This window comes from Gossypium raimondii, chromosome 13, assembly GCF_025698545.1.
Source record: "Gossypium raimondii isolate GPD5lz chromosome 13, ASM2569854v1, whole genome shotgun sequence".
Classification (NCBI taxonomy): Eukaryota; Viridiplantae; Streptophyta; class Magnoliopsida; order Malvales; family Malvaceae; genus Gossypium; species Gossypium raimondii.
In genome coordinates this window covers 5,508,188-5,533,753 of record NC_068577.1, presented here as the reverse complement: position 1 = coordinate 5,533,753, position 25,566 = coordinate 5,508,188, and the positions used below count along the sequence as shown (strand labels likewise).

General features: G+C 32.0%; 2 protein-coding genes across 4 annotated transcripts; one reads left to right on the top strand and one right to left on the bottom strand.

Moving 5' to 3' along the window:
* Nucleotides 1-2,492: 2,492 nt before the first annotated feature.
* LOC105782577 (uncharacterized) lies at nt 2,493-5,465 on the top strand. The gene is made up of 4 exons (XM_012607402.2): nt 2,493-2,784; nt 3,322-3,493; nt 4,316-4,432; nt 4,955-5,465. The coding sequence occupies exons 1-4, from the start codon at nt 2,675-2,677 to the stop codon at nt 5,129-5,131; spliced, it is 576 nt and encodes a 191-aa protein (XP_012462856.1). The 5' UTR covers nt 2,493-2,674; the 3' UTR covers nt 5,132-5,465.
* Nucleotides 5,466-6,025: 560 nt separating this feature from the next.
* On the bottom strand, nt 6,026-8,804 carry LOC105782576 (uncharacterized). Of its 3 annotated transcripts, none has more exons than XM_052626622.1 (6): nt 8,499-8,804; nt 8,312-8,407; nt 8,166-8,223; nt 7,563-7,642; nt 7,085-7,165; nt 6,026-6,436 (listed from the first exon to the last, which is right to left on the bottom strand). In XM_052626622.1, exons 1-6 carry the CDS (start codon nt 8,697-8,699, stop codon nt 6,380-6,382), a joined length of 573 nt encoding a protein of 190 aa, XP_052482582.1. In that variant the 5' UTR covers nt 8,700-8,804; the 3' UTR covers nt 6,026-6,379. The 3 variants fall into 3 exon arrangements, with proteins under 3 accessions (XP_052482582.1, XP_052482583.1, XP_012462853.1); XM_052626623.1 differs by having other exon boundaries at nt 8,183-8,223; XM_012607399.2 differs by having other exon boundaries at nt 7,563-7,680; nt 8,183-8,223; nt 8,499-8,799.
* Between the last annotated feature and the right edge of the window lie 16,762 nt (nt 8,805-25,566).

Here is a 25,566-nt window from a genome sequence, read left to right as displayed (position 1 = left end):
ATTTCTTTTCTTTTAGTTTCTGTTACTTTCTTTTTACTTAGTTATTTAAGTTATACATATATATATAATATAATATAATAATATAATTAATATAATACTTATTTATTAAGTAAATAAATATAATATATATTAACTAAAATATCTCAAATATTTCTTTTGTTATGTTGCCTCAATTTAAGCTAATGGCATAATTGTCTATTTGGTCCTTTTAACTTTTCTTTAATCTATTATTCAACTTTTACCCCTATTTCAATTTAGTCCTTTTTCACAATAACTCCTAATTAAGTCAAATTCACCTAACCAAAACCTAATTGATCACACAACTAACTTCGTAAATATTTTTAATAAATATTTACGAACCCGTTTCACTAAAACGGAGGCCCGATTTCACTTTCCAATGCCTGCACTTTTTAGGTCGTTACAATAGGGGTTAAATTGTATATAAGTATTTTGTAATAGTAAAGTGTGAATGGTATTGTATAAAGAATGTGTGCTTGATGGTCTTTTGATTTGTTTGATCATGGCTTGAAATGGGAATTTTGAATGTGGTTGTTTAGCATGGGAAAAGTGATAGATTATATGAATGTTTGGCATGATTTATTATGTTATGTAATGTTTGAATATGTGAGATTGTGTTAGAGATTATGATATAAAGGCTTGATGATGAAATTGGATGTTTTAGGTCTGATATGTGGATGGTTTTGGATATCAATCTCATAAGTTGTGTATTTGGTATTTTTTGTCAATAATAGGTGAGTGAAAGTTGGTAGTTTGATTGTGTTTAAGGTATATGTTAGTCATTCACTTTGTTAGTATGAAATAAGATGAACTTTGGTATTGACTTATGTTTGTGATAGTGCTTTGAGGCATATTGGTTAGAATTAGGAAAATGATATGTTTTGATATGTTTTTGGTGCATTTTGAATAGGTCTAAAGAATGATTAAGTGCATACTTATGGCATATATGAAACTTGGTTTTGTAACTTGCATAATAAAGGTACCTAATTGCATACATGGGCTAACACAGGGTCGTGTGTTACACACGGGCTTGTGACACAACCGTGTGTTTTTTATGTTTTGGGAGGTTTTGGTTAAACATAATTTCAATTTGTTACACGGGCTGACCACACGCTCGTGTGGTACTATAGATTTGGTCAACGTATTTTTCACACGGTTTCAATCTTACACGGCCCAGCCACATAATCATGTGATTATTTGTAAATTTTTGCATTTAGGTCCACGTGACTTCAATGAGTTACACTGCCTAGTCACATAACCATGTGACTCTAGCTTACATGGTTACAGTTTATAACATGGCCTAGGCACATGACTATGCGACCATGTTTTGTGATTTTTCCCTAGTTATCTGAAAGGTCACAAATTAGTCCTTATTTGCATTCAGGTCAACTAAGAGCTTTCACAAGCTCGATTAAGACTCGAAATTGTTTGTAAATCATGCTAAACATGTATTATGAATTGTTTTGTTGATTTATTGAATGTTAAAGTCATAAATGTTTATGATTGGTTTTGTTACCTGTTGTAGCATCCTGAAGCTTAAGTCCGACGACCGGACCAGGTAAGGGATATTACACTTGACACCATCTTAAACCCGCTTGTGGAGTTTTTTTACTCCACTAGTAGTGGACAAAATAAGTACCCACATAATTATGTAAAATTATTTTTTCATTTTAAATATATAAAAATATTCTTAAAAAACTTTAAATGAGCTTATTAGAGGGTCTAATTGTCTATTATTAGAGTTATTCATGGATTGAGTAACCCATTAGACTCGGTAGATTTGACCCGATTTAAGTTGGGCTTGGACAAAGATTTCCATGTCTCAAGTCAGTTTAATTTGACTCAAGTTCAATTTAAATAAATTTTAAAAAAATGATAAAAATATATTAATATTAATCTTAATGTAAAAATATTTTTTAATATTATATTAATAACTAAACTGTGAAATGGGCTTTTGGGTCGGACTAAATTGACCTAAAAAATAGGTTTGAATTTAAAAATTTTATTGAAACTAGACCACAATCTAGCTCATGATAGCTCTAGTTATGAATGGAGCGATAAATGATTTAATATAATATTTTATAATAATTAATATCTTATATAAACTTAATAATAACCAATGGTGGTTAAGCTTAATTTGAAATTCTATATAGATTACATACACGAAGGTGGATAGTGGCACATTAGAACTGATAGAGATAAATAAAACTAAACATAATTTAAAAATATTTTTCAATAAAATATTATTTATTATTTAATATTTAAAATTATTACTAATATTAAACTTTATTACTAAAATAAAAATTGCAATAGCCATTTAAGTAAACCGCACCGGGTTAATTTTGGGCTTGATCTGAATATTTTTTTATTTATAAATATCTCTACCCCGTACAAAGAGGTAGTTGGATCGAGTGTAATATAGGACCGTAGTAGGCCGGTTCTGCCTACCAATTTAGCCACCTCTACTCATTACAATAACAATACAAGTTAAAAAATGGTCGAATTTGATCCATATGTTCTTATTTTCTTTTTGGAAGAATATGTTCTTTTATTATTAAACCAAATTCTTGTTGATCCCAAGTCCAATTTCTCTTCTTCTCTTGTTTCCCATAATTTTCAACAAACCCAGAAATAGAGAAGAGAATCGATAACAAAAATGGGAGACGAGAAAGTAAAGGAGGAAGCCATGCGGATGATTGGGATGTTCCAAGTTCTTCCTCGTTTGGTCGTTTTCGATCTCGATTACACTCTCTGGCCTTTTTACTGGTTTCATTTCTTTCCCACTTTTCTGGGTTTTTTTTTTCCTTTTTTTTTCTTTTTAGTATTTGAGCAATTTTGGTAGAAATACCCACAAATATGTGTATTTGTTCTTATCTGTGATCTTACTTCTATTTGCATATCTTAATTTGGTGATTTACCATCACTTACCAATGCTGAGACCATTGAATTTGTTGAGGGGCCGGACCCAGTATTATCTCCTGATTATTGATATATATGCGATAGGCCATAGGGTCGAGTATTGCATTAACTCTTTAGTTTCTCTTTAGTTTCTACTGTTTTGCATGTTCCAGTACTCTGACTGTTTGGTTTTGTACACCCATCAGAGCTCTTGGTAGAGTCGAGTGATAAAACCCTGACCAAATTTATCTTGTTTGTATGACAAATATGGCTGCCTATGGTATTGGCCTTTGTATCTTGTCCCCCTTTCTCTGTTTCTTTCTAATCCATGAAATGACCTGTTTTTGGTAGCTTGGCTTGACATTTTTTAATTGCTGATGGTTTGTTCACATGGTTGATTTTCAGTGAGTGTCGATCCAAACGCGAAATGCCATCGATGTACCCCCATGTTAAAGGCATAATAGCCGCACTTAAGGACAAAGGGATTGATCTAGCTATTGCCTCTAGGTCTCCTACTGCAGATATAGCTAACGCATTTCTTGACAAATTGAATATCAAGTCTGTGTTTGTTGCTAAGGTTAGTCACTTAGAATCATTTTTCCCTGTATATATATATATATATATATATATATATTTATATATTTCTGTCTTGATGGACCTTGCAAATGTTAATCCTTTACTAACAACATCATATGTTTCATATCCATACATGGTTATTGGGGATACAACCCTCCAAGTAACATAACTAACAACTTGGATCTTGTGCAGCAATACTTACAGGCTGTGTAGAATAATGTAGCTAAAAGATTTTTCTTTCTTTCTTTCTTTCTTTCCTTTTATCTTGAAGGATCTTGCATATTTTAATTCTTTACTAAAAACTAATGTTTCCCCAACTCTTCAATTTTTCTTGAATTATCCGTTTTTGAAACTAATATCTAATGCATATTCAGACATGGGTATTGAGATATGACGCTCCAAGTACATGAGAAAACTTTAAAGAATTGAATATACTTATATCAGACATATACTTGTCCCTGCATTCACACCCTTGTCCGAGTAACGTAGCCACCTACTTTGAAGTTCTTGTGTACTTTTAAATAAGGATATAAACATTATGGTGTTTTGGCGTATCCTTACTTGTAGTTGTATCCATTAGACCTCATATACTGAATTATTCATGGAGACTTTTCTTATGTATCTATTTTCTTTGTAATATAATAGTCTAAGTGCTTATACATATGCAAGTTGGGCTTTTGTTGACTATTAATGATATGATTTGGGGTTTTGCTCGTTGATAAATTTCTGATAGCAAGGACATGAATATCATAGTAATTGACCATTGATCGTTCTTTTTTTCCATTGCAATTGCATTAAATTATTCTTCTTTTGGACCATTCAGGAAATTTTTTCCAGCTGGACACACAAGACCGATCATTTCCAGAGAATTCACTCAAGGACTGGGATTCCCTTCAACTCAATGCTCTTTTTTGATGATGAGGATAGGAACATACAAGCTGTAAGAATGAGTTTTCCTATCTTCTCGATTTTCCTGTTCTTTTTTTTCTTTTTGCTTTGCTCACTTGCTGGTATTTTATGATACTCCGGCTCTTCATTTTTCCTGAAACACCCATGTCTAGCACTTGTATCCAGTACATATATGGATATGAAATGGTGGGAATTTGACCCTCCTAGATCTCTCCAAGCATATGAAAAACTTGGGAAATTTGAGCATATCTGTGTTGGACAAATACCTGTTTAGGATATTCACATCTGAATCTGAGTAACATACTTAGTATTTCATGGGGTCGGATATTAGGATCTTACATGTTTATGCATTGTGGTTTTAAGGATCTTTTTACTTTTTCTTCGTTATGGTTATTGGTAAGGGTTGCCTTGGTATTATGCTTTGTTTCACTTAACAGTAGGGGCAGAGGGTCATTGGGGCAAAGCACCCCCCATTCATAATTTTTTAAAAATTTTAATTAGGCCCATGCCAAGATCCGCCACAGTGTAACAGAATTTGTAATGACGATGGCAGGTCTCGAAGATGGGAGTAACAAGTATATATGTGGGTGATGGGGTTAATCTTGGAGCATTGAGACAAGGGTTAACAGAGTTCACTGAAAATCAAAATGCATCCGAGAAGAACAAGCAGAGATGGCTCAAAAAATACTCCCAAAATTCAAGTTCATCTGAGAAGAAAGACCTGAAATGAGTATTATTTTATGTTGGCCCTTGGTCATCGGTATCAGAAAGAAACCAAGATTGTTTTACAAATTATGTGGTGGAAACTTTTTGAAACCACATTCAATACTATAAATTTAAAATGGTCTTATATGTATACCATCTTTGAATGTCGACTTCTACAGAATCCTATCATATGATTCTCCTAGTGATGCAGGTTAGCTATTTTTCAACCATTCTTACAAAGAATGAATGAAAGCTGATTGTTTTTATTTTTATTTATAAGTGAGGGGGTGTCCAAGATGAAACTCTGTACTTCAATGTTAATCATGACTTAATTTTAACGGATGCTCGGTTGGCTATTATTTTTTATCTTTTTAATTTCTCTTTTGTTATGTCTGCTGGAGCTACTATTGTGGAACTAATGAGGATATTATGTCCCATGAGGGAAATGGGTCATACTTTTAGATGTAGTTTTTTTTTAAATATAATTCACACTCATTTAAAACGCGTATAAAATTCAAATAATTTTTTTATAAAATTCTGAAAAAGATATAGCTTTTCCTAGCAAAATGGAATGTGTGACTTGATATTCAAATTGAGCAACCTTGTTTTCAAATTTTGAAAATCATAGTTGTTAAATCATCAATTGAAATGACATGGCAGTGCTAGTAAATTGACATAACGTTTGATAATTTAGTTTAATAAATTTAATAACTATTGTCTGGGTCAGAACTAAATTTTAACTTTTTTAGAAAAAATATTAAAAATAACCAAATTAGAGTATAAGTACACATAGTGAAATGACAAACAGCAGAATTTGACATATATTAAACTAAATTAGAGTATAAGGACACATAGTGCAATGACAAACAGCAGAATTTGACATATATAAATAATACTTTAAAAAGTGATAAAACACAAGTTTAAAAAATCATTTATATGTAACTCAACTGAAATTATGTTTAAGGATTCGTTGTGTCACTAAACAAAGAAAAATGATTTACACAAATAAATAAAAGACGAGAAAATGAAGGTTCTAATGAGCAAACTATTTTAGAAGCAATCAGAAAGAATCGTACACGAAATGCTGTTTCTTAGTATCCTACTTGAAGAAAGCATCAGAAAATATAAAGAGGATGAGAATGAGTACAAGGAAGCATCTTTAAGTTGAACCATTCTTGATGTCAGGTTCCTTACCTGTCTCAGGGAGAAAAAACTTACACACAACAAGGACATGATGTCCCTTTCTCCATTTGACTTAATCACCCACATTCTCTCATACCCTTTCAGCCAACAGCAATTGTTCAAGTTCTTCTCTTCTTCTCTCCAATTCCTGCACATAAATGTCCATGAGATTACGGTATTTGATGAGAAAATTAGTTCACAGCTGTGATACTTTCACAATATTGGCCTGAAATACCCTACAAATCAATACCGTATTGCAAAATCTCCAATATTCATTATCATGTTAAGGTGTTTATTGATAAGTTTCTTAAGAGAAATGTTAACCAATGCCGTGTAATTAAGGCATCACTTTTTTCTTGAATTCAGTTAAAGTAAGCAATGTATTCAATGTTAGAAAATATCCTTAAAATGAACTGTTCAAGACTCCTGAAAGGTTGTGGGTCCGAGTGGGACTTAAGACGCGTAATGTCCTCCTCAAAGGAGTATAATTATTCAGGGGTTCGGGGAGTTCAGGAGTAGTCTAGGAAATGTATCAACATATATAATATTCCTTAATTGGTGCTCAATATCTTAACAACAATCACTGGTAACGCACGGCAAGAATGGGTTCTTACAGTTCATTTGTGAACTTAAGAACACTTGATTATAATGTGGTAGGAGAGGTTTGAATATAAAAAAGAAGCATCCAGAGTATGACTAGACCTCCAATTGATCAAACAAAAGAATACATAGATAAGAAATCATCAAGGCAAGATGTAGACCAAAAGGCCAGCTTTGAACAACTCTCATAGCTTACCTCCAGATCTTGAACTGCTTGTTCCCTTGTAATTTCCTTTTGCTGGCGAGAACGTTTGAGAAAGCCAATGCATAAGATTCCCTGACAAATTATTATCAGTAAAATCAAGGAGTAAACATAAACTCAACTCAAAATCACAGTTCTGAAGCCTTTGCTCAATTTCACCCCAAACTATATTTTATCAAGACATGAAAGTGAATGATAAACCTCAAACATCTCACTCTTTATTTTTCTTGAAGTAAACAAAGCCAGCATCACATTAGACACATTTTCAAGCATAGCTATGAAGATATGATCAAGGATTCCATATATAGGCACCATGACACTCAAACCACACTTAGAATCCAAGATTAAAGAAAAAAAGACATGGTAAATGTGTAATTCAGTTGAATATTCCTTCAACCTTCCTATCCATTTTTAAGATAGGTGAACCTAGAAATTCTCAAAGCAACATAAGACATTAGGTTCATTATCTTACCGAGAAAACGTAAACTACACCACAGGCAAGGAGCATATAGCTTGCTATGTTCTGAAGAAGAACCAGATCCTTTTGCCTTTCTGTATAATCAGGGAAAGCTCTTGTCATTACTGCAACGCTGGAGCCAATAATAGCAAATTTAGAAAGAAATTAAAACAAAAAAAATTGATTATTCAACGAAAAATTGAAAAATCAAGTATTACCGAGTAAAAAATTTGGTCTAATTATGAAACTCATCCCGAAAAATGAAAAGCTAGTCCTCTGCTTTAATTTGTTATAATTAGATGCTCATATGTTATAAAAACTGATAAGTCAGTCCAATTGTGTAACAATGTTAAAACTTATCATTAAACTGCTAACACGGAAATTAACAATTCATTAATTTATATGCAATAATTAGTAAAATTCAACATTTCAACAGCTTATATATGTAACAAATTAGTAAGAACCAGCTGTTCAACTGGATTAGGTTATAAGTTTTTGTAAAATACGAGGACCAAATTCCAACAAATGAGAGTAGACTTCTCAGTTGTTGTAGAAGGATGAAATTCATAATTAGTAAAAATTTGGTATTATGGGGGGAAAAAACAAGAAAAATCTTACTGCAATATAAGACATACAAGATTTGCAGCATACCCCTACCAGCCCAGTACTCCAAAACCTGCATTTTAAAGTTTTTTAACTCAGCATTTGATGGTTTTATCTAAAATTAATTATCATTACATATTTGAGAATATAAATTCCCTAACCTTCCAGAACTTGATTATGAATCCCCATTCTGTTTCCGCCAGAACCACAAAGAAGGCAATTACAACAGCGTAACACCGAAAAATCCCGTCAAAAACCTATTTTTTTATGGGTAAAGGAAAGAAAAGTGTCAAAATTATTAAGTAGAAATAAGAAAAGGAAAAGAAAAAAGAAACAGATTATACATACATCGGCTCCGTTCTTGAAAGACCGAACGGCAGAGAGAACATTAACGGCAATGCAGAGAATCGCAGTGAGAGACGTTATAACACTAAAACAACGGCAAACCACCAAAAACGGGTCGGGTCTGGACCTTAGTCTGGTGCTGGAAGACGCTCTCGGCAGCACTGGCTCGCCGCCGTCGCCTTGTGGATCTCCGCTTCTCGCCATAATTTGTTCACCTTTGATCTGAGGGGAAAAAGACCCCAAAGAAATCAAATCAATGAAACAATTTTTTCGAATCTCTTGATTAATAGGGATTTAAATAAACAATGAACTTTAGTTGTTCGTTGGGAAAGCGGGGGATACTTTCACCTGCCATTCAAGCCAAGTGAAGTCCGCTTCCACGTGTCGGTTGCTGAGTGGGAGATAAACTGACAGCTGGCGGTTAAACAATACAATACTGAAGCTGACACCTGAGTCCATTGGATATTTGTGGGATCCGCGGAATAAGTATAGTCGCCGTCAGATTTCATCTAATCAAATGATTGATAATCTAACGGTTCATAATTAACTGGCATGTTACTGTCCGTTATTTATGAGTTAATCATTAAAATTTGAGAATTTTTTTTAATGAATAAGATATTTAAGTTGGTTTTGCATTTCATAAAATATAATATTTTCAGGTCTCCTATTTTAATTTTAAATAATTTCATTTAGAAGATCTAAACTTAATTTGTTTCATTGAAAATGATTTTCAAAAATAATTTTATAATTATTTTATAAAAAGTAGTTTAGTCAACAAAAATAACTTATAAATTAATGAAAATAAATATTTTTTCTGTAAAATGCTTTATTCTTTTGAAACGCGAAATTTATTTTTTAAAAATATTAGTTTATTTTTATATAAAATTAACTTAAATTAAACTTAATATTATTATATTAATAATAAATTTTTGTTTTTATTTTTAAAAATATTTAAAATTAATAAAATATTATAATTTTCAATATTATTAAACATATTAATTATTTATATCTAATCATATAATAAATTATTAATATAATTTATTATCTTAATAAATTATTTAATAAATTATTTTTATTTTTAATAATAAATTTTAAAATAATAATTCTAAATAATATTTTTCATATATTATTAAAAATATTCAAAATTAATATTTTAATAATAAATATTTATTACAATTATAAATATATTAATAATAGTATAAAGGTTAAAATATATCATAAGCCTATGTACTCTTCACAAATTTGAAATTTAGTCCTGTATTTTTATTTTCAAGAATTTAATCTCTACTTTTCGATTTGAAAATCAAGTCCAATTGTTAACATTGTTAGATTTTTTTGTCAATTTTGTTAATGTTACTTTTTTAATAAAAATGCTCGATATTCGTGTGACTAAAAATGACTTTATAATGAATATGAATTTAACAAAATATTTTTAATAATGCTAACAGTTGAACTTGAATTTTGATATCTAAAAAGTAAGACTAACCCAAAAATAAAAGTGCATGGACTAAATTTCAATTTTTGAAGAATACAAGGACTTATGTCATATTTTAATCTAGTATAAAAATACGAACATTTTAATTATATAAATATGAGTATCTGTTTAAATTATGCTTAGCTTCATTTATCCCTCACAACTTTAATGTGTAACACCCATCGCCAGACCCAATCGTCTAGTTCGAGTTACGAGATGTTACAATCGTTACCGTCACAACTACTGACAATTTCACAGTAAAATCATCATTTCACATCATAGTTCATGATCGTTCATGCAATCAACAGCAATACAATATCTAATATCATAAACATTCTTTTACGGGTTTTATATGAGCATACTAATGCTTTAAAATCAACCCGAGATCAAAAGGGACCTTTTTGCAACATTTTTAAAAATTTTAGATCAAGTACACCATAAATAAATCATTCAGATATTCAATCATATCATAAATACCTATATATTATTATACACAATTAAATTTGAGCCTTAATCGAGCCTACAAAAGCTTTTTTATTGACCCGAGCATGAAATAGGACCGATTGTAATGTTTTCAAAGTTTTCAAAAATTTCAAAATAGGTATTGATATCCCTGCTAGGTACCGATACCCTTTTTGACTTTGATGTTTCAAAAAATCAATTTAATAAGAAAGTATCAATACCAAACTTAAAGTACCAACACTTTCTTCAATGTATTGATACCTTACCTTTATATCAATACCATTTTAAGGTTTGATGTTTGAAAAAATCTAAGGAAAAACTCTAAGTATCGATACTTTTATTTTGGGTATCGATACCTCATGCCAAAATGTCAAAATCTTGCATTTTGATACCTTTCTCATGCTAACAAAACATGATAATCAATTTGTGCCTAAAAGCACACTTAAACCTGAACTAACCAAAATCAACCCAACTCAAGCACTTAATTGTTTGCAAAATCATCCAATTCAATATGTCAAAATTTTACACCAATTCATAACAAAATATTTATCAAATTCACCTATTAAGTTCAATTTGTAGCAACATGTCTATGAATCATTCAATATCATCCATTTTCATACCATAACCTACTTAATTACGCATTTGTAAATATCATTCACACATCATAACCTTTTACCAATTCACAAACACAAGTTAACTTAACTTTCTTAACATCTAATATTAACCATATTCAAACCAATTCAATCAACTAACACTATCGTTCAAATCACATGTATATATACAATAAGTTCTCAACCAATAATTATGAGACACCTATATACATGCCACATAATTAAGTTTTAAAACGAGCAAAACTCTACCGAGTCGATAGTTGGATAGTGTGAACTTCGAGGTGATCCGATCAACGTACTCTGCAAATCGACAATCTACAGAAAAGGGAAAAACAACTAGGCAAGCATTTCGAATGCTTAGTAAGTTCATAAGTACTAAAATGATAAACTTACCTTGATTTACAATTAAATATTTCAACTACTTAACTTGTCACAATATTACCTAACATAGCATCAACAATAAGGTGAGTTCATTGTATAACCGAGTAATATAGCAATTCAACATTTAATATACTATTCAATTTAGTTCCATACACATAAAGTCCACAATTCAATACCATTTGTATCATCTATTCATCATATAACCATTTGAACATTAGGCTCGTAACGTTTCACTGACATTTCTCTTTTTTATTAATCTATTAGCTCGATGAACTCTAGTAAATAAACTCGGATACACAGGTAACTACACCACACCAGAGAGCACCAAAGTGCTAAGAAGAGAGCACCGGAGTACTGATCAGAGAGCACTAATGTGCTGAATAGAGAGCATAGAAATGCTAAAACCGTACAAGCGCACAAATAACCGTATTAGCATGCCAATCGTATACATATCATCCCATTATTGTAGTGTCATCATATACATATCATCCCATCATAAAAACATTTCGTATCCACGCGAGCACATATAACACATATTACCATTTTTTTACAATTTAGTATATGTCTCACCTTTTTGTACCAAATCGTAACCAATTCAAAATTACACTTACACACAAATGATTTTATAATTCAAACATATTTACATTAATATTACATATAACTGCACCATATGCACTTACTTGACAGAAATTGCAATAACAAGATGTCGGGGACTATTTTACAATTTTTCCTTTTCCTCAATTATCTTCCGGTTGGTTCAATTCCCAATCTATATGACAATTCATTTCAATTTATCAATTCCAAATAAATTATAAAATTTTATTATATGCATATGAAACTTCAATTTCATTTTTCAAAAGTTTCCTAAGGTTTTTCGTTTTATTCAATCTAGTCCTTAAAACTGAAATTGCTATAACTTTCAAATTTGAGCTTCGATTTTGAAATTGACCTCAATTTCATCATTCTTCAGCCATCTATTATCAATAATTATAGAAATTTAACATAAATTTCTAAATTTATGCACTTTAATCCTTATTTTCAAAAAATAACAATTAAACTTTACAAACTAGTACTTTTTCATATCTAAGCTTAAAATCAACAAATTAACACCAATTTCATCAAGTTTTCAACAATGGCAACTTTGGAATACTTTAACAGTATTGAAAAATAGTATATGGGTCAATTAAATCAAACTCTCGATGTAACACCCCAAATTTTAGGGTTAAAAGTTTTAAGTTTTGTGGTTAGGGTCAGTGAGTAGCTTGTGCTATTGTGTTTAGTTGCATGTTTAAGTGACAGAATGGGATTGCTGGTCTAGTGGTTAGTTGTGTGTTAGTGTATCTCTGGGACGCGTGTTTGAATCATTGTGTGTGCGTTTTGGAGAAATATTTTCATTTGATTAAATAGTGATTTGTTTTAAGTTTAAAAATAACTATTTAGCTTTATTTTTTTGTGGTTACTGTTTTCTTTTTTTCACGTTCTCCTCTCCCTCTCCTTTGTTGTTCTCTTTTTCTTCTTCTTTTAGGAAACGATTTTGCTTGTGGATTTCGGAGAGCTTCGCCCCTTTGTCGTCAAGTCGGTGTCTAGACGTCATTGTTCGCAAATCAAGTGTGGGTTAGAACCTTTTAAATTTTTGTTAACGAATTGTGATATGTTTTTGTGAAATTGGAAATCGTTGTGTGCTTGTTGAATCGACTATTCAAAAGGGGCGATTATCATGGAATAACTTAAAATTGGGTGTGATTTTGATATATTTCTCAGTGATTAAGGGATTAGGGAACGTTTCGACAATAAAGGCATGTTCGGTAGCCTATTTTAGTGTGGTTTTTTAACCACACGGGTGGCCACACGGGTGTGTGCCTCTACACGGGCAGTTCACACGGTCGTGTACAATTAGGAATAAAGGTTTTCGGGTAAAATTTGGTTCCACACGGCCTGGTCACACGATCGTGTGGCTGATTTAGGGATTTTAGTCAATTTTTACACGGCCGTGTCCCCTAAACACATGGGCATGTGTGTGTGGGAATTAGGGATTTAGTTATTTTGTGCCACACAGCTTGGCCACACAATCGTGTGGCTAATTTGGGGATTTAGGGATCCCACACGAGTGTGTGTTTTAGACATACGGTCGTGCCTGGTGGGCACACGGTCATGTCTGCCCTGTACTCTATTTTAGCATAAATGGACAGAGAGTTACATGGCCTGTTCACACGGCTATGTCCCTAGCTCACATGGGCGTGTACCTCAGCCACACGGTCATGTGCCTTCTCTCACATGGGCATATTAACCCCCACACTACGTAGGCATTTCCACACGGCCAAAGCACACGGTCGTGTGGTCCTAAGTCACCAATTTTTAGTTATTTGTATGTTTTTATCTGAAAATGTGTCTGTGTGTTTCGACCCTTGACTAGGCTTTAGCAATGGTAGTTAAGACTCTGATTTGGGCTTCGGCTTATGTGTTATTTGTGACTGTTGTGCGAGATATCTGATTCTGGTTAACTAAGTGTGTGCATGTTTGTTTCTGTCTAACTGTCTGTCGATGTGTTCATTGTTTCTATGAGGTTGTAAGCATACATGCACTTGCATAAAGTAATTTTTGGGTTAGTTGTGAAGAGAAGGAAAACTAATTCTGATCTGATCTGGAAATTTAACTGTAACTTATCGGTACAATGGTTTACCGCACTGTATCGCATGTACGTCGGCTTTGCTGCGTACTATTATTTGATCTGGCAGTTTAAACTGTAACTTGTCTGTACAGCGGTTTACCGCAATGCATAGTACTGTAGATATGTTAGCTTTACTGCGTATTATTATCTGAGTGGCTTAGTCTACATACATGGTGTGTAGGGTTGGATGAGCCTTTTGGGGTCCTACATGGTGTCTTTAGTTGAATGAGCTTATACAGCTCTTTTGGGGTATGATTAGTGGACAGAAAGGTGTGTTGGCTGGATGGGTGGGTTTTTATTACTTGACTGTATCCATATGCATTTGTTTGAGTGACTGGGTGTAAGATTATTTGACTGTATTTTGTCTAACTAAATAACACTTGTGACTGAGTGTCTGTGTATGACATGGTGTGCTTGAATTGTTACGTTCTGTTGGGACATTGGCTCTAAGTTACTTTCTGATTCTATGTATATCTATATGTATGTTTCGCTATCGAATTGATTTCCATAATTTTGTTATTAGTCACGTGTCGAACTCACACTGAGCTCGTGTAGCTTACCCCCTTAGTGTTTCCCTTTCAAGTACATTTTCGATTTCTGATGTTAGACTCGGCACACCGGAGGTCTCGGAGTTACGCGTTTTAAATAATTAGTTTAAGTACTGTTTTGAAAACTATGGTATGAATTTTTGTATCAAATACATGTAAGCGTTATTTGGACTAAGGGTTTTGTAATATCGGGACTTTATGTCTAAGAGTTTTTATGGAACTTAAATATTGTAATGCTTTTCAGTTTGTTAAACTAAAATTTCCCACGATCACTTCGGTGATCAATGTAACCTCTGAAATTCGGTCTAGACTCCTAGGCCGGGTATTGGGGTGTTACTCTCAAGATCTCAAAAATATAAAATTACAAGAAACGGACTTGAAAACACTTACCAATTGAAAGAAATAAAATTTTAAAGCTTGAAACCCTATTTTTCTCCTTAGATACGGGTTGATGAAGATGGAGAGCAAAAATTTTCTCTCTTTCTTTTAATTTTTAACTTATATAGTTAATTATCTTATAATTAATTATAATTAGTTTAATTAATCTTTATTAATTAATTCTAAGCTTAATTAAAAACATTTGGTGGATCCCAAATGTCATCTACCACCTTTATCAATTTAATAAGGGTTCAATTGCTTAATTGGTCCCCCAATTAATTAAAAATCTATAGTGATTAACTTTTACCAATTTTATAATTTAGTCCTTCCACCTTAATTAACTATACAATTAACAAAATTAAAGGATCAAACTTCAATTAAACTTTATACTAACCTCATAAATATGAAGTAATGATATTTACGGACTCACTCGTCGGAAATGGGGTCCCAAAACAGCCGTTTTTGACACCATTGAAAAATGAGTTATTAATAATGTGTCAATATGTACTCTCATATATGTAATTTAAATTAATTTTAATTAAGAAATATGTATTATTAAGTTTTATATGATATTGATTATTAAAAATAAATTTTGATTATTAAAAGGAAATTGCACTATAATATTTTATAACAAATATATTTATGTAGCATTTGTTGTACAAAGAACAATGTAAAATATAAATTTATAGATATAAAATAAACTCAACTAAACAATGAAAAGATAAGAAAATCTCAAATGTATGTTTGTTTAATTGAAAACAACTTTTATGAAATGTTTTAGGAAATCTACCAAAAATAGAAAATATTTTACACAAACTCATCCAAACACCAAAAATATTAGCTTTTCCTAAATGTAAGTCATTTTCCGAAATAATTTTTCAAAATCATTTTCAATGAAACAAACAAAGCCTTAAACATGAATTTTATTTTTAAAAGTGTAATGTGTCTTATTATTTTTCTTGGTAAAATTGAGTAAATCATATTTAATTATTGAAAATCAATAACTTGAACCTATTAAATCTAAATTCGTATTAACTCAAACTTGAAACAAATCCTTAAACTGAAACTATTGAAATCGAAATTATTTGAATTTGTTGATACGGTGATACAACAATGAGGGTGCAAGAGGAAGTAGTGGTGGTTTCTACGGAGGCCAATTCACCTAGTTAGGCCGGAGAGTCAGAAGTTATGTAGAGGGAGGAGAGAGTGCTAAGGTTGAGAGGTTAAGAAGTGTTGATAGAGTGTAGGTTTTGTATCCTCAAAAAGCCGATCCCTCCTTCATTTCTAGAGGTATTTATAGGATAAAATCTTGTGTAAAATGGTGTTAACGTGTTGGACTTGTCATCTAGCTATCATTATAGAGCACGTGGGGGATGTCTTTGTTGGGACGAGGATGCCTGTGATAGGACAGATGTAACACCCCTTACCCAGTCCGATTGCCAAACCTGAGTAATGGAATGCTACAGACAAATATCAAGTAAAATAGGGATCAATTAAATATCAAGTAAATTTATAAATAAAAATTTCAATTAAATATCAATATATCATATATAATCAAGTAAAATAAACATTACAACCAAATTCGAGTTTATATCGAGCTTACGTAAGCTTAAAATCAACTCAATATCAAATAGGGATCAATTCGAAACAAAAACAAAAAGATATGAAAAATCTGCAAACAGTGGTCACATGGCCATGTCCCCTAACCATGTGAGATAGGACACACGGTCGTGTGGGCAAGCCCTATGTAACCCCCAAAACTCGGGCTAAGAGTTATGGCTGGATCTCGGAAGCCATACTATAACCAATGGAAACATTTACTTGTTGAAGGTAGCTAGGCTTCGATTGTTTTTATGAAAACTCAAAAGTTTAAATATCAATTAATTTTTCTTTTGGAAAACACTTATTAAAACATGAATATTTGAGAAGTTTATTATAATATCAATATATTGTCTTAAATCATTTAAGCAAAGATTTAGAAATTTTCTTAATTATTTCTTTAAAACGATTTTGATAAAAATCTTTCGCAACAGACTTTTGAGAATATTTAGAAAATCACGAATTTATAAGCTTGTTTAAAATCAAGTAAAATAACATCCAAAATAGTTTTTAAACCCATTATTAGAAATCCATCCGAGTAGCTCCTCCGAATGCCGAATCCAAGCTTTAAGTTCGTGTATCACCTGAAAAGTTATGAACTACAAGGGTAAGCTTTTAAAGCCTAGTGTAGGTCTTATAATAAGTTAAATAACAACAAACACATACTCGTCATATAACATAATCAAATTTGATGCACATGATCATGACAGTGTAATTTTGCAAAACAATTATGCAAATTTTTATAAAACATGCTACCCATCACTGTTACACTCCAAAAAGTGTTCTTCAAAACTCATCCATCCAAACAGTCCAATGTGGAAACAACTACCGATATTCACAGACAAGTTGCCATGTAGGTTGTAGACGAAGTCACCAATATTCACAGATAAGCTGTCATGTAGGTTGTAGACGAAGCCACCATGTATGTTGTGGAAAAAGTAACCAATTCTTCCTCCATACAATGTCCCACTCCATGCATGTGATATGGCCACAATGAACATATAAAAACGTATTTTTCATTCAAGATATCACTTGTCACATTGGGCATGTTTAAACATGCAAATCAGATAATATCATGTAAGGCATGTTTAACATGTGAATCAAATCTCAATTCCAATATCGGTGGCATGATTTATATATCATGCCTATCATATAATGTCATCATATCCCACATAATGAAAAATGAGAATATACTCATAATAAAGAATTCATTAATCACATCAATTATCACCTACAATCATAAAACAATCAATTCGAGGTACTTACTTGAGTATCACCCTTTTTACGGATTTAACATCTCTGTTTTGAATACATAGTGTATTCTTAATATTTCATATTATGGAGATTTTTAACAAGGTTTCAATCTAAAATAAATATATATTATTTGACAATAAATCTCATATGCAATTTTTCTAATAAGTTAAACCCACACTTGATAGTAGATCCAAAGCAAATCACCCCTCTAAGAACACCCACACTTGGATCTAATCGACATGTCACCTACTTATCAACAAAAGTGATCTTTCATTAGGGAGTTTGTTTTAAACGTTTTATGGAATAAATAAATTTAATAATACTCCGATCAATACTTACTCTTATAAAAATCAATCAAAGACAGTGATTTCGTTTCCAATATTAGGGGTTTTTTGAGATGATAACAATCGACCCTTCATCAAAAGTAGAATACGATGTATTAATACACGAAGGAAATACACTATAATCCTTTGAAAACATTTGGCCTAAAGGAAAAAGTAGGGAAGAAATAGTGGTTTTCATCCCACTACCATACTTACACTAAATAGATTGAATTGGAAGGGATGTCGGATCTTCGGGGTCTTAAGTTGGAGAGCAAATCGATTCTAGAGAAAAATCTTCATTCAAAAAAGAGATTAGACTAGAATATGATAAGAAAATAATTTAAAACTATTGAAAATAGGAGAAATATCATTTCGTTTACTAAAGAGAATGGTAGAGATTGGAAAATAGTGAAAAAAAGAAATGAATCACCAAAGTCGGTGGAGGCACGGCGACGGTCCGACGAAAATCCAATAGAGGAGGAGGGAAGAAAAGTGTTGCGACATTAGAGTAAATGAGGAGGAAATAAAAAGGAAAAAATAAAAAAGTGGAGAGAAAGAGGAAATTATTTTCGATGGTGGTGTAAAGTGGTGGCCACGATGGTGACTGGTGGTGTCAGGGGTGGTGTTAGAGCAAAATGGACGATATGAGCAGCGGAAAGGATGAGGTCTAATGGTGGTTCAGTTTGCAAAGGGTGCTAGAAGAGAGGAGAAGAATTAAAAGCAAATGTGGTGGAAAGGTGGCCAAAACAGAAAAAAAAGAGATAAAGAGAGGAGCTAAGGAGAGGGACGACAATAGGGAGAGGAGAGTAAGGAAAAATGAATCAATAGGTGAAATGTACTTGTCTAGGTATAATGAATCGGTTCACATGGCAAGGATGGAGAAAAGGGTGTGTTGAGGGGACAAAGGAGCAAAAAGGGGATCATGTTTGTAAAAATAAGGCATGTTGATTGACAAGAAAGGAAAGAAATCCTCCCATTTCATGGTAACTTGTATGGACGACAATAGGGGGTTGACACATGCTAAAATTTTCAAAAAATTAAATAAAAATATAGAGAATGTGAAGACTTGAACCTAGGACCCTTTGGAAATTATTTAAGCTCCTAACCACAAGGTCAACTTACTTCCTTATTCACATTCTTACAACAGTTATTTAAAAATATGGTGTGACATTTACTAAGGTTTGAAACAAATTTGCACCAAATGGAAATTAATAAGAAGGAATAGGTTCAAACTCAGATCATTAAGGACAGCTTCACGACTACTCAATCACTATACTTGCTACTTATACATTGACAAATGTGCCAAGGTCATCTTAAAAGAAACTTCGGGCATGACCACTCTCGATTTATTAACCCAATTTTTGGGATGTAACATCCTGTAACAGTCTGACTCCATTGATTTGTCGTAATTTGGTGTAGCAGATTAAACTAGTTTTTGCAATTAGAGAGCTTGAATACAAGTAATTTCGTTATGTTTGAGTTAAGTTTTCTTATTTTTATTATATTCAATTAAATTTGCAAATTGTGTCTTTTATTGACCTTAGGGGCCAAATAAGGCCTAAGGGTGAGCTAACGCACTTTGTAAGTGTGCAGGAGACCTTTAAAAGGTACATTAAATAGATACTAGTCACTACGTCGTAATATGGGATGACCGATGTCGCAGCATAGGGAGCAGAATGGAGAAACCTCAAGACTGCATTCAATGTCGTGATACAGCTTGAGGGTGTCGCGACATACCTCTTATAACAGCCCGTTTCTGAGTCTGATCAGAACAGTGGTTTCGGGACCACTTAATCGATTCAAAATATTTATTTTACTATTTTAATAAGTCTTACAGCATGATATAATGATAGTATAAAAAATTTCATTAAGAAATTTTATTGTTTAAATGCTTAATATGATAAAAGGACTTAATCGCATAAAATGTAAAAGTTGCATACTATTTGTTTAAAGCGCTTAATAGCTATGAAGCATTAAAGTAAGGGTCCTTGCATGGTAATTATACCATTTTATAATGATAGTGGACAATGGTTGACATATTTAGACATGTTTTAATCGATTATATATGTTTTATTAAAGGTTAAAGTTGTAATTAGTAAATTAAATTAAGTTAAAATAAAACAAAAACACAATTATAAGCTTATTTGTTTCATCATCTTCCACCGAAATTGAACAAAGAAAACAACCATTGAAGATTTCTTAGGTTCGGCTACTTTGGTTGCTTGATTAGGTATGATTTTGATCTTGGTTTTTAATGATTTCTACGTTTTTGAGATCGTTGCTTTATAATCTAGCTAGCCCGTGGCTTCGATTTCAAAATTGTAATAGATTTTGAATGATTCTATTATTGAATGCTTGTTTGTTTAGATGTTTTATGATAGATTATTAAAGTTTGAAGCTAGATTAACAAGTTTTATAAACTGATTTTTGACAAAAATGTCAATTACGATTTTAATTGAGAAATTTGTAAAATTCATGGGTAAATATGTCAATTAATGAGAAAAATAGGCTGATATGAATATAAGGAAAATTCAGTTAGCATCGGCTGGTATTGAATTGTATGAATTTGTATTTTTATGCGATTTGGACTAAATTGTAAAAATGTATAACATTAAGGGCAAAAGCGTAAATTTTGAAAAATGTGTATATAGTGTCAAATTGAATAGAAAGGAAATTTAATATGCTTAATTTGATATTATATATAGATCAAGATAAGCAATTACCAGAACTAGATGGGGAAAAATGAAAAGTGGACAAATAGCCGATAGTTTTGTTTAAGCAACATGAGGTAAGTCTGTATAGCTAGAATCGAACTATTAAATACTTGCAATTGTTTAAATGAATGTGTATAAGTTAAATGAATAACCCACTTGAAATTTGAATTACTAATTATATGATTAAATTACTGTTTACATGAATGAAAGTTAAATGCTGCAATTGTTATATATGTTACATGGATTTGGTATGATAATATGCATTAGGTATGTGAATTGAGTATTTAAATGTATGTACTTAATTGAATCGAATATATATATGATTTGGGAAATTGAATTATTGATAACTGAATGCTTAAATGATGAAATTGAAAAATTACTGAGCCCCATTTGAACCGTAGGAAGTTGTTAGATACGAGTGACATGTCACTATGGTTACCGATTTGGTCGAGCTCCTGCATTTGTTGTGGACTCACCACAGCTCGTATGAGCTTACCGATATATCAGCTCGTAAGAGCCTACTGTTTTCAGCTCATTGGAGCTTACCGTTTCAGCTCGTATGAGCTTACTATTCAGCTCGTCAGAGCCTACTGTTTATTAGGTCAGGAGGAGTTTATCGATCATGGCTCGAAAGAGCAGAAAGGATAATGAATTGATGGATTATTGATAAATACACTTAGTGTGTATCACCCGAATATCTATCCATATTCTACGTAGTTCAGCAGGCATGATTACGGTTACTGATCATATAAATAAGATATGTGTTTATATGGATGAATTATTGTTTATACGGATGAACCAATGGTTATATGAATGAATTACAGTTTATACGAATAGAAATGAATTGCCATAATGTTATGTGAATTACATGGTATTGATGATTTTATATGCTTATGCGTTTGGCAAATTTGGTTGGATTGTACTGAAATGGTAATATAGGTTATAATGACGTACAAACAAATGTTATATATGTGAATTGAGGTATAGGTGGTTTAACCACATACATGCCCATTAGTGTGCAAGATACGGAATATTCAATATTATTTCTATGGTTCAATGGAGATTATAACGGTACAAAAATTGAAATGATGATATGAATCAGTTCAGGTATATATGACATGCTCGACAAGTAAGTGATATTTAATAATTTCATTTGATATGTAAGTGAAAAATGATGAATATATATATATATATATATATATAGGAATTACTAGGTGGTTATTGGATTACATGTTGATTTTGATGGAGCTGATTTATATGTTGTCATGTTTCTCTAATTCTGAGTTAATTGTTAAATTGTATATAGTACATACTAGTCATACAAGCTTACTAAGCTTATTAGCTTACTCTGTTTATTTTTCGTATTTTACAGTGATTTTGAAAGCTAGCTTGATTTCGGACAAGGTCAGAGATTTGCTATCACACTATCTAAACGATATTTGGTACTTTTGGATCTTATGTAAATAATGTAAATATGGTATGTAAAAGCTAGTTTATGGATTCAATTATATGGTCACTTATGTTGGTATGAATTTTGAGGTTTGATCATGCTATGTGATATGGCTTGAGTTGGAAATATTTGGTTTGGTATGAAAGCATTATGTGTTATGCTCATTTTTTCGGTGAATTTGATAAATGGTGTTTTGGCATAAATAAGGTATGATGTAGGAATATTTTGAGACATATGTGTGACCAAATGAAATGGTCATTTTGGTATGTTTTATAATGTATTGAAATGAGATATGAACATATGTTTGGATATGAAATTGATATATGAAATTGACATTGAATTTGGTATGTTTGAGATGGTATTTAGTAAATATTCAATGTTTTACTGTTCCGAACTGATTTAAAGGTCCTGTAATGCCCCTTACCTATTTTGGAAACGGTTACGGGATAGGGGTGTTACACCTCTAAAGATATCCCAAAAGAAGTACATTGACTGCTATGTCGCAACACAGGTCCTGATGTGTCGCGACATCGACTCTGGGACAGAAATCAAATACGAAACAGAGGCGTTTTGGTCTGCACAATCAAACTTAAAGCTCAGGAACGTCAGCTAACCTAGGGTTGAGGACAACAACCACCTAAAAGCTATAAATAGGCTCTTTTGGCACATGTTATAGACATAATTCCTTTAGCCTAAATTCTCTGTGTACAATTTTGGTTTAGTTTTCTTTCATCCTTAGGTTTTAAACTTCTTTCCGTTGTTCTTGTTGATTTCAAGAGATCTAAATTGTGGAAGCATTCAAACCTTTTGGATTCGCAATTAATCTCAATACAATCAAGCTCTTTCATTTACTTTATCTTGTCGATTTAATTAGCATGCTTTCTCTTTATATTGATTTCATATTGTCTATGAAAGCCATGAAGAACTAATCCTTCCATAGGGGATTAGCGAGTGGAGGTATGATTTATTAACTGTTTTGTAAGGTTTCTCAACGGATCAGTTGTTTGGGAAAGGAAGAACGTGAAACAAACCTTGGGCCTGACAACCCCGAGAAGTCATCAAGGTGGGAATTAACCCAAAATTGGTATTGAACATTTATGAACACCTTCACTCCAAGCCAGTTTAGACTGTGAGGTTGGAAGATAAGTAGTTCTTGCTGACTCGTTATGTTAGTGGAAGATCGGAAGATCCTATTAGGGTAGCGACTAGTTGATTAACGAGGAACCCGAAGTAACAGTTGATGGGGAATACTGAAGCGAGCTTGTAACAACCCGTTTTTAGTGAAATCAGAATAGTAGTTTCAGGACCACAAATTCGAGTCCAGAAGGAAATCATTTTAATATAATTTTATGGTTTACAGTATGATAGGAATATCATATAAAAATTTCGTTAAGAAATTTTACTGATTACATGTCTAATTAGATGGAAAAGGACCAAATTGCAAAAGTTGGGTTCTAGTAGCCAAAAAGGAGCAAATAGCTATGGAATTCAAAATTGGAGGTCATTATATGGCAATCATACCATTAAGAGGAGTTAGTAGATAAGTATGATGATTCATCCATGGAAAATTAATTAAAGAAAATGATGAAATTGGAAAGAAAAAGATAAAATATGATAAATAATAAAATAAAGAAAATATCATCATTTTATCATATTTCCTAAAAAAATACATGGAAACCCTAGCTAAGAGAAGAGAACTCAAGCAAGCTTATTTGGCTTAATTGGGTAAGCATTCTTGTCCCGTTTTTAGTATTTTTCATGTTTCCGAGATCTAATAGCTTAATCTAGCTATCTCAGGGATTAATTTGTAAAGTTATCAAGGTACTAGGGTTTTTCCATGGATGCATATAGATGAATTATGAAATTTATGGTAGAAAATGAAAGGTTTTTTTTATAAATAAACAACTTTTATAAAGTAAATTTTGATGAAATTATGATTTAGGGGCTAAATTGTAAAGATGGAAAAGTCATAGAAAAGTTTTAAAATTTGTGAAATACATGGGCTGCAAATGTTATATGTAAAAATTGGCTAGGCTTGGAATAAGGATTAAATTGCATGAATTTCATTTTTCGAGCCTAGGGATGCAATCGTAATTAAATAAAAGTATAGGAGCAAAATGGTTGTATCACCCCTATACCATGTTCAACTCAAGGAACCTGATATAGGAATATTACATTTGGTGCCAAATTAATTATTGGCTAACTACTAATATATTTGAACATAAAAACGGACACTTGGAACATACTTAATATTTTTCCTAAGTACATGTCATTCTATTCAAAATTTGAAAACATACTCTGTTGTTGCTTGAAGATGTGATGAGATGAAAGCTTGCAATCTCATATTCAACTCTTCAAAAAAAAATTTTGTATCTCATCTGCACACGGAAACAAACCGTACACTGAGTATACACCTAGTGGTATTACTATAATTCAAATAAATCATTCATGCATTTAAACTTTAATTTTATTTTAATGATATGTATTTTAAATAGCTTCTCTTCATTTTAACTTATATATCTTCTTACTATATCAATATCCATTTCATGCATTTCATCAATAACCATTTCATAAAATCATTATTTCATATATTTCATTTTCACATCTCAATTCAATGTCTCATTTCAAATCAATTTAGTTCAATTCAAATCGCTTTTAATTTCTAATCAATATACCTTCAAATATTCACATAATTCATAATTCAATATCATTTCTTACTTCAACTCTTTTATTTTTTCCCTATTAACATGACTCGGACTTTGGCGGATACACGAATTCAACCAAACACACCAGTATGGCACATTGTGCCTAAAACGGTACATAGTACCTGATCAGTATACGATACATAAGTGCCTGAAACGACACACGAGGTGCCTGATACGACACACGAGGTGCCTGAAATGCGACACATAAAGTGCCTGATATACAACACATATAGTGCCTGATCGGCAAAGCTGATAAATCCGGTACTCTTCCAAATCCTATGGTATGCCAACTATATCCGACTCAGCCCGACTAGTTAATAGGGTTTCAAATTACATATCTATTTCATTTTCAATCTTAATTCAATCACAATTTCTCATGTTCACAATTCAAATCAATTTTTCAATCCAATATGTATTTCAATTGTTCACATATAATTACAATTAAATTTCAATCAAAGCTATTCCAATTACAATTTCTCTTATTATTAATTCGACACCACCTTA

Excerpts from the sequence above, each read along its gene's own strand:
- LOC105782577 (XM_012607402.2), top strand. The coding sequence starts at position 2,675 with ATGGGAGACGAGAAAGTAAAGGAGGAAGCCATGCGGATGATTGGGATG. Across the intron at positions 2,785-3,321 it reads ACTCTCTGGCCTTTTTACTG|TGAGTGTCGATCCAAACGCG; the intron begins GTTTCATTTCTT and ends GTTGATTTTCAG. Across the intron at positions 3,494-4,315 it reads AGTCTGTGTTTGTTGCTAAG|GAAATTTTTTCCAGCTGGAC; the intron begins GTTAGTCACTTA and ends TGGACCATTCAG.
- LOC105782576 (XM_012607399.2), bottom strand. The coding sequence starts at position 8,699 with ATGGCGAGAAGCGGAGATCCACAAGGCGACGGCGGCGAGCCAGTGCTG. Across the intron at positions 8,408-8,498 it reads CTTTCAAGAACGGAGCCGAT|GTTTTTGACGGGATTTTTCG; the intron begins GTATGTATAATC and ends ATAAAAAAATAG. Across the intron at positions 8,224-8,311 it reads TCATAATCAAGTTCTGGAAG|GTTTTGGAGTACTGGGCTGG; the intron begins GTTAGGGAATTT and ends TTTAAAATGCAG.